The sequence below is a fragment of the Quercus suber genome, unplaced genomic scaffold (assembly GCF_002906115.3).
Source record: "Quercus suber isolate HL8 unplaced genomic scaffold, Cork oak 2.0 scaffold_455, whole genome shotgun sequence".
In the NCBI taxonomy this organism is placed as follows: Eukaryota; Viridiplantae; Streptophyta; class Magnoliopsida; order Fagales; family Fagaceae; genus Quercus; species Quercus suber.
This window is the reverse complement of record NW_027069906.1, coordinates 619176-628116: the sequence shown is the minus strand read 5'-3', so window position 1 is coordinate 628116 and position 8941 is coordinate 619176. Positions and strand designations below refer to the sequence as shown.

Sequence of the window (8941 nt, the reverse complement as noted above, 5' to 3'; positions counted from 1 at the left end):
AAATATAAAATCTTTCATTCTTGAATGTTTCAGTACTTATTCAAATAATTGGTGATAGACCTTTTCACTTAAACTTCCTTTCTCAACAACCCAATGCTAGCTACCCTTAGGCATGTCTACAAGTAGCTACAAAATGTTTTGTTTGTGCAGTATTTGACTTTAAACATGATCAAGAATATATACAGTTTGGTATTGATTTCTGCATTAACAACAACATGCATTGAATAAAGAGGAAGTACAAATCTTTAATATATTTGAAATTGAATAGAGGATAGAAAGAAAAATCAAATTCCTTCCACAACAAAGAAGGGGGAAAACCTCTAGACAAAATTTCTAGAATAACCAAAACAGATTCACATAACTTCAATGTGATAATGTAAAGCATCTTTTATCTTTCTTCAAGGTTTGCATATTACCACAAAGCAAGGAAGGAGAGCTCTAGAATTGAGCAAATAAAGCTCCTCAATATTTGAATAAAGACCCACTTTACCAGCCAAAGAATCAAATCCTGTTTGTCCAGCCATTTCTTGTATATTTTCCAAAGGCCTATGGACCCTCCCAGCAATTACTCTGCAGACTATTAAAGCTTTCCTTGCAGCTGGTTCTTCCTCAAGAATTTCAATAGATTCAAAAGCTCTTCCACTTGTAGAAGTTGTGAAAACCCCTATTCCACCCTTGAGCTCCTTCTTGGCAGAGAATCCATTTCTAATAATTCGACAAACACAGCATCTTTCTGATATACATAGACTTGAGGAACCATTTAGACCAAGAGAGCACACCACAGTTGTGCCATAGAACCTCAAAAGTTCATTACCATCAGCGAGGCACCGGGGATGTTTCTTGGGGAGTTTGCTGGCTTTGATTTTCACCATCTCCCTATATTCTTCGAATCGAGCAAGAGTTTTTTGCATATTATGAACTTTCAAAACTCTCTCAATCCGACCACAATGGTTTTCTGACTTTAACCAGCTTGTCCGGCATATAATTTCAACAATTTTCCTAGATGAGTCACCTTCCACAAGTTCAGTAACTGTCAAAAAGAATAAATAGTGAGCTGCTGTCACCCTTTAAACCTTAGCAATTTCAAAATTCCAAAAAAAAACTTCAGGAAACAGATATGGAACTGAAGAATGTAAGAACATTAGAACAAACCCTCAACATGCAAGCAACTTTTGGGTGAATAATGAAAAAGACAAACTACTCATGATACAGTACTGAGATATTGCTAGCTTTCAACTGAAACAAATAGAAAATTTAGACGTTACAGCTACAATATTGCAAAAAGAAAGACATGGTTCTAATTAGACAGGCTTCTCTCAGTCCATAAAAAATGAAGGAGTTTTTTTTTTTTTTTTTTTTTTTTTTAAATTCTGGTCTCCGAACGTATTTATCATAAATAAATAATATTTAATGACATGAAACAATACTAAATGAAGTGGTGTTTGTTTCCGTTAGAAAAGGAGAGTGAGGGTTGTTTACTCCAGAAAAATTAAGTCCAACGTGACATGTGTCATGGGTGTCACGAGGGTTATTTAGGGCTGTAAACAAGTCAATTTAAGCAATTAGGATTGTTTATTTAATTTTAATTAAATATGAGCGAGTTTGAGCTCATTATAAGTTTACATGTTTAAGCTTGGTTCCCCCCCCCCCCCACCCTCCCCCCAAAAAAAAAAACTTGGTTTATTTTCTTATTGAATAAGCCTAAACTTGTTCACACCACACTTAATCAACTTATTATTTTCTCATTTATGCAACTTATTCTTTTCTCATTTATATAGTAAAACCATAACTAACAATTTTTACCCCTTCACAAATCTATACTAATAATTAATTTATGTGAAATTATATTATTTGGGTTTATTAGATAAAATCATTTTTATTTATGAATTTATACAAATAAGACTCACCAACCTTATTTTGTTAAAAATTATATATACTTTACTACAAATTGATTGTTTATATTATTAAAAAACTATAATTAATAATTTGATATCGTATGAATTTATTTACAAACTTACAAAATCTAATTAAAGACAATATAATTATATTTTTAGACAAATATATTCATAAGAGTCTGGTTAACCGATGCCCTTAGGGCATTTGTTAATGAGCAATTTTAGGAAGATTTTGATACTATTTTTATTGGAAATATAAAAAACTTAAAAAAAATTATTTGCTTGTTTTTTTTTTTTTTCCAATAAAAAGTTTTTAAAAATATATTCTAAACTAATGCCCTTAAAGCATCCGTTAATTTTTCCTTATTTATAAATATATAATATTGGATATACTTAAATTGAACTCATGTTCACAAACACGTTATTACGTTATTAAGTTTGAGCTTAGCTCATTTAATAATCGAGCCAAACCTCGGTTAGAACTTGGCTTATTCTTTGCTAAACAAATAAAAATAAACAATTATTTTTTCCTAGTTGAGCTCAAACTGCTCATAAATAGCTCGGTTCAATTATAGTCTTTTATATTTCCCATTATCTAACAAGGGTTAATGGATTATAGCTAGCAATAAATGTGAGTTTTAAACATGCATTTATGCCATTTACAATAATTTTAAAAGTTAATTTAACAAAGGGTAGAGAATGAGATTCTCCAATTAACTCAGTTGGTAACGTTTTTACTTTTTATCATTAAATAAAGGATGTGGTCCATTTGGAATCGATTTAGTTCCACCTATACTAAAAAGTGAAGGTTCAAAATGGGTATGAAACACCCTTGAATATTTAGACCCCAAATACAAAAATACCAATTCAAGCTTTATATCAAACAATTAATGTGCGGAATATGATAACAAGCTATAACAGAATTGATAACAAATCTAAGCCAAATATAAACACATCCACAGCAGTAAATATAAGGCAAAGATAAAGGAAAGGAAGATGCAAACACACGGACAACACACGATGTGTTATCGAAGAGGAAACCGAAACCCTCGGCGTAAAACCTCTCCGCCGCCCTCCAAGCGGTCAAATAATCCACTAGAAAATGTAGTTGGGATACATGAACAGTAATAGACCCTCCAAGCCTAATCTACCCAGGTACCTAAGCCCTCCAAGCTTTTTGCTCCAACGAGGTTGCGCTAAACCTTTTTCTTTTTTAGCTTACCGGATTCCGCTATAGCCCATAGCATCAACCAATATAGATTGGTTCCTTCCTAACTGCTTCCCAACAGCACCAAATAAACCTTCTCACGGATGTGGATATGGTGAGAAAAGGATTTGGTCAAAAGACCTCTTAAGAGTATATCAATGGAAAGGAAGAGAGTAGAGGAATTTGTAGAGTCTCTAAGGTAAAGATTGGGGATGAGGCAATCTTGTTTTTCTCTAGGGTTTCACTCACAAAATTCTCTCTGGAAGCTCTGTCAATATGATGGGTATAAGGGTGTATATATAGTAGGGTGAGAAGGGAATGCAAAACGTCAGTTTTTGCCAAACAGGGCAAGTTGGCGACTTGATCTCGCGGCTTGGCCAAGTCGCGAAATCAAGTCGCGACGTAACGGCCTGGCCAGACTGGAACTTTTGTCCTATAGCGTGACAGCTGGCGCGACCCTTCAGCTTCCCAGTGTGCCTCTCACGTGCCTGCCTTTCGTGGCTTGCCAATCGCGAACCACCCGCGAGTCCTAGTTGCGAGACTCTGTTTTTCTTGCATACTCTTGAGCTTTTCTTCACATCTTCTCACACACTACCCTTACATTTTTTCTACCTAAATACAGGGTTACTAAGTGCTAAATTACAAGCAAATTAGTCACGGAATAAAGCCAATTAGATGGTTGATTAAATTCAACCTTACAAAAAGAAATACATTAATATAATGGGTCATGTTAATGGATGCGTTTAGGGTAATTGTTAATAAATAATAATAGGAAAGTTTTGATACCACTTTCATGGGAAATATAAAAAGTTGTCAACAATAGTTATTTTTTTTATCATCCTCCCAATAAAATGTTGGTAAATACACCATTTTGGTTCCTACATTTTTGGGTCACAATTAATTTGGTCCTTATATTTTGAGAGTAGTCAATTTAGCTAATGTTATTTTCAAGTCACAATCAATTTAGTTCTTACTGTAAGAAAATTAACAAAATTTGCTTATATGACATGGAATACACAACATTGCACAAATTAAATTAAAATATGAACAAAGTTTTGTTACAAAATTGATTGTAGCTTTAGGCTACAACCTTATTCAATATCTTTTTATTGGAAGATAATTTTGACAAATCCATTATTGGATTACATCTTTTTTTTATATATTTCAAGCTTGTAAAATTTCTAGAAAATTAAAGATCAATAGCTGTGTCATCAATAAACTGTTTAAATTGCAAGTTTTTATAGTTTAAGAATATGCATAAAATATAAGCTTATAAATCATATAGTAAATAATATCCGATTGACACAAAAGTCGACATTTATATCAAGAATATAAAGAACACGCATTTCAATAATTAAAATTTTAAAATATGTAATAATATTTATTTTATTAAATAAAGTTGTAGCCTAAAATTACAACTAATTTTAAAACTAAACTTTATTCTTAAAATATTAACCAGCCATTCTACATGTGTTAAGTGCACCGACCATGTCAGCTCTCAGCCTCTTTTAGTCCCATGTGACTCACATATAATCAAATTATCAACCCCATAATTCCCACTGGTCAGACCAAGATCTCTTGCTGATTCTAGACCGAAACCCCATTGACGAACAGCTCTGTTACTCTTCATGTCCACAGCTCGCTCTTTAACGAGCGTATTACACAATTTGATTTGTGTAGCTCTCTAAAATATTTCATCCTTTTTCATCAATCATTAGCTTTTGAAATTTGTCGTGTTGTGGAGGAAACTATGGCTGTGGATCTGGCTGCAGGTGCAGCAATGGCTGTGGAGGGTAATCTTCCAAAACCTCTTAAGCTTTCAGGAAATTTTCATTATGTCTGTCATTTGCTAGCTGTGGTAGAAATTAATGTTGTTGTTTTTTTTCCCCCTGTATCTAAAATTTGATAACTTTTTAGTAAAGATAAAGAAAAAGTTTTTAACCTTTTTTCTTAGAGGAAAAATTGAAAGGGGTTTTACTAAGTTTATAACCTTTTTTCTTAGAGCAAAAATTTTAATTAGGAACTAACCCATGATTTCTTTTTCTTTTTTGTTGTTTCCACCATTAGAAGAGTATGTGACTTCCTTCTCCTATTCTTTACCATTTTATAGAACAACTTTTGTCTGTAATTATTTTACCTCTTGAAAAATTTTTGAAGCTATGAAATATTTAAGATTTTTTTTTTTTTTTTTTTTTTTGCATAAACATGAAATATATTAGATAAATAGAAGTCTTACAAACAAAAATATTCCAACAGGACTAAAGTGCAAGGAACCACATCAACACACAAACTAAACTAAAACAAGATAAACACAATCCAAACAACACCAAACCAAAGAGAGGAATAGCTGAAACCAAACCAAAACACTCTTAGGTCCTTATTAACCACGGCGACTTCGGGATGAGACAAAACCCATGGAGTCCCAATATAGACATTGCCACAAAAAGGTGGGGCATGTATCATACAACACTTCCCGTTCCGATTGAGAAGCACCTCCCTTTGCCAGTAAGTCCGCACAGCTATTAGCCTCTCTCCATATATGGTCAACATGTGCCTCCCAGTCCCTATTGAAAAGCCACCTGCAATCCAAAATCAAGTTAGAAAATTACATAGGATAATCCCCATTAGTATTCAACCATTTGTAAGCAAGAAGAGAATCTATTTGAAGACAAACTCGGTCATGACCATTGGCCCAAGCTCAAACAAACACCTCTCTAATACCCCACAGTTCAGCCATAGTATTATTGGTGACTCCCAAGTGCAAGGAGAAACCCCAGAGCCATTTTCCATTGGCTGAGCGTGCCATGCCACCCGTATCGGACTCTCTGAGTTTACCTAGCAAGCTTCCATCTGTGTTAAGAGTTACACAAGGGAAAGGAGCCGGGCTCCAACTAATGTATTTGAGGGACGACAAGGATGAGTGCCCCAACGGTGCTGAGGAAGAAAAACTCTATGGCATGAGATATAACATTTTGTTTTAAAATATGATAAGGAATGAATTTTCTTGTAAATATCAAAGAATTTAGACCCAACTAGATCGCCCACATGGTAAAAGCAAATATAATGTTCCATGGGATATAACACGAAGGGGAAGTAAGTTTGGAATTAAGTTTACACCAATCATGGAGCTCAAGCCTGAAAAAAATCAGAAATACATGAGTGCACTGGAAAGGAGGACCAAATATGATGTGCAAAGTGGCAATCACGCAGAACATGAATTGACATTTCAATCTCATTGCAACGGGGACACACTTGGTCTCTCAAGGCAGCACAAAGGAAAATGACAGATTTGGTAGGGATGCGATGGTGCGCACATTTCCAAACAAGAAGTTGAATTTTAGGAGGTATTTCCAACTTCCAAATCTAAGACCATGTTACTGATGTCCTCCCTATTGCCCCATTGGATTTAGGTACAAGAGAATGGTAAGCGAATTTTACTAAGCAACTACCCACGTGATGGTCCCAGACACGGTCATCCGTAAGAGTAGAAGGAGAACCAGGAATAGGCAGTGGCTGAGCATAAATAAATAGGGTTATTGTTGATGGCAATACCATACTAAAAGGTGTGAGATCTCATTGGTAAGTGTCAATGATCATTCTAGCCACCTTGAACTCATATTCATGAGGAAGAAGTAGGCCGTGAATGAGACCTCGAATTGGTCTTGGGGGAATCCAATGATCCGTCCAAAAATTTATGTTACAGCCATTACGAATAATCCACCTCAAACTACCTTGCAAGAGGTCCCGCCCTTGCAACAAAGCCTTCCATAGGTGAGATCCAGTATGCGAAGTGGTTTGTAAGAAATCAGTTGTTTGGTAATGTTTTTGAGAAAGAAACTTGGCTAATAGAGAATGCAGATTCCTCCATATTCGCCACGCTTGATTCATAAGAAAGGCATCATTGGTAGTTTTGGAATCCCTAATACCCAGCCTAACACGAACCTTAGGCTTGGTGAGCATGTCCCAATTAATGAGGTACACATGCCCTTGTGTCTGTGTGTCACCCCATAAGAAATCCCTTGTGGACCTGTCTATACTACTCGTAGTACTCCAAGGAAGGACAATTGTTTGCATTTGATAATATATGAGTGGGGAAAGGATGGATATAATTAATGTTAACTTACCTGCCTGTGAGAGAAGCTTAGATTGCCAAGCGTGTATGCGTGTGTGAATTTTGTCCAATAAGGGTTGGAAAGTCGGTGTCGATTTTCGTTTAGTAAGAAGAGGCATGCCTAAATATTTGCCAAGATCTTGGACAAAGGGCATGTTGGTTAGAGAAGAAATGCTACACTGGGTATCCGAATGAGTGTTCCATGAAAAGAATAGCTTAGATTTAGTAGCATTGCAAATTTGACTCGACACCTCACAAAAGTACAAAAAAAGATTAAAGGGGGTCGTGCAATCCTGAATATTTGCCTTGGCAAAAAGGAAAATATCATCTGCAAACAGGATATGGTTAAACCCAATAGGGTATGAATTTCCTGGTTTAACGATAACGACAAGTGATCAAGTGATTCAAGCAAAGAATGAAAAGATACCGAAATAACGGATCTCCTTGTCTAATGCCACGGGATGGACGGAAGGGCGCACTCGCCACCCCATTCCATAAAATAGAAACTGAGGAAGGCAAAATACATGCTGTGATTAAGTCTATAATAGGAGTAAGGAGTACTTAATGAAGGACCGTTCCAATTTATCATAAGCTTTCTCAAATATTTTATGGCATTCGACATCACATCACGCAGGTCTATTTTTAGAGTGGTTGTAGGGAGTCAAATTGTGGTCCTCCCAACAATCCCTCCCTCACAATGACACTCCTATGACTCGAACCCATGACCTTGGCTCTGATACCATTTGTCAAACCATGAGCTATGTCATTTCACCTCAAAACCAATTGGTGATAAGGAAAACATACTTAAATCTTTTATGGCATTCGACATCACACCACTAGACCTCTTTTTAGAGTGGTTGTAGAGAGTCAAATTGTGGTCCTCCCAACAGATTTCAATCATCTCTATCTGCCTGCCAGTTGGGAATGGGAATGGGTGGTTGATAAGTTGGTCACTTGTAGTTCATGTGGGATTAAAAGAGGCTAACATGGTAGGAGACTAGGAGCACTTAAGACATGTAGGATGGAGAGTTAATATTTTAATTTAATTTGTGCAATGTGTGTATTCCATTTGCCACATAAGCAAATTTCGTTAGTTTTTTAATGGTACGTACTAAATTGACTGTGACTTGAAAATAATAGGGACTAAATTGACTGCTCTCAAAATATAGGGACCAAATTAACTGTGACCCCAAAATGAGAGTCTAAAATGGTGTTTTCGCTTAAAATGTTTCTAAACCAATGTCTTGGAGCATTGGTTAACATTTCTATGATATAATTTGGCTTAATAGTACTAAAAAAAATGTTTCGAATACTTGGCAAGATATGCCCCAATGTGATTAGTTGATTGTTAGAATCTGTAACTTGTTAACGTTTCTTTCTTATTATAAAGTATATAAGAAAAAATAGTACTAAACTACTAATTAATAAAAAAATTATGAAGCAATCCCTTCCAATTATATCTATCAAAATAAAAATATCCAGAAGATAGAGAAGTGGGTCATGATTTGTCACCAAGAAGGGCACCTCAATAATCAACATCACAATATATTGGCATATATACATATATACATATATATATATATATAGGGTCATGCTAACGAGTGACCTTAAGGCAATGGTTAACGATTAATTTTAAGAAAGTTTTGACACCACTTTTATGGGAAATAAAATATAAAAAAAAAAAAAAAACTGTCAAAATATTAATTGTTTTTTTTTTTTTTTTTTTTT

At 35.0% G+C, this 8941-nt stretch overlaps 1 protein-coding gene across 1 annotated transcript; it reads right to left on the bottom strand.

Annotated features, from left to right (window-relative positions):
- Positions 1 to 225: 225 nt before the first annotated feature.
- LOC111991992 (uncharacterized) lies at positions 226 to 1067 on the bottom strand (the record flags this gene model as incomplete). Its single annotated transcript, XM_024023798.2, has 1 exon — positions 226 to 1067. A coding segment is annotated over one exon (669 nt), but the record flags the coding sequence as incomplete, so codon positions are not given.
- Positions 1068 to 8941: the final 7874 nt, after the last annotated feature.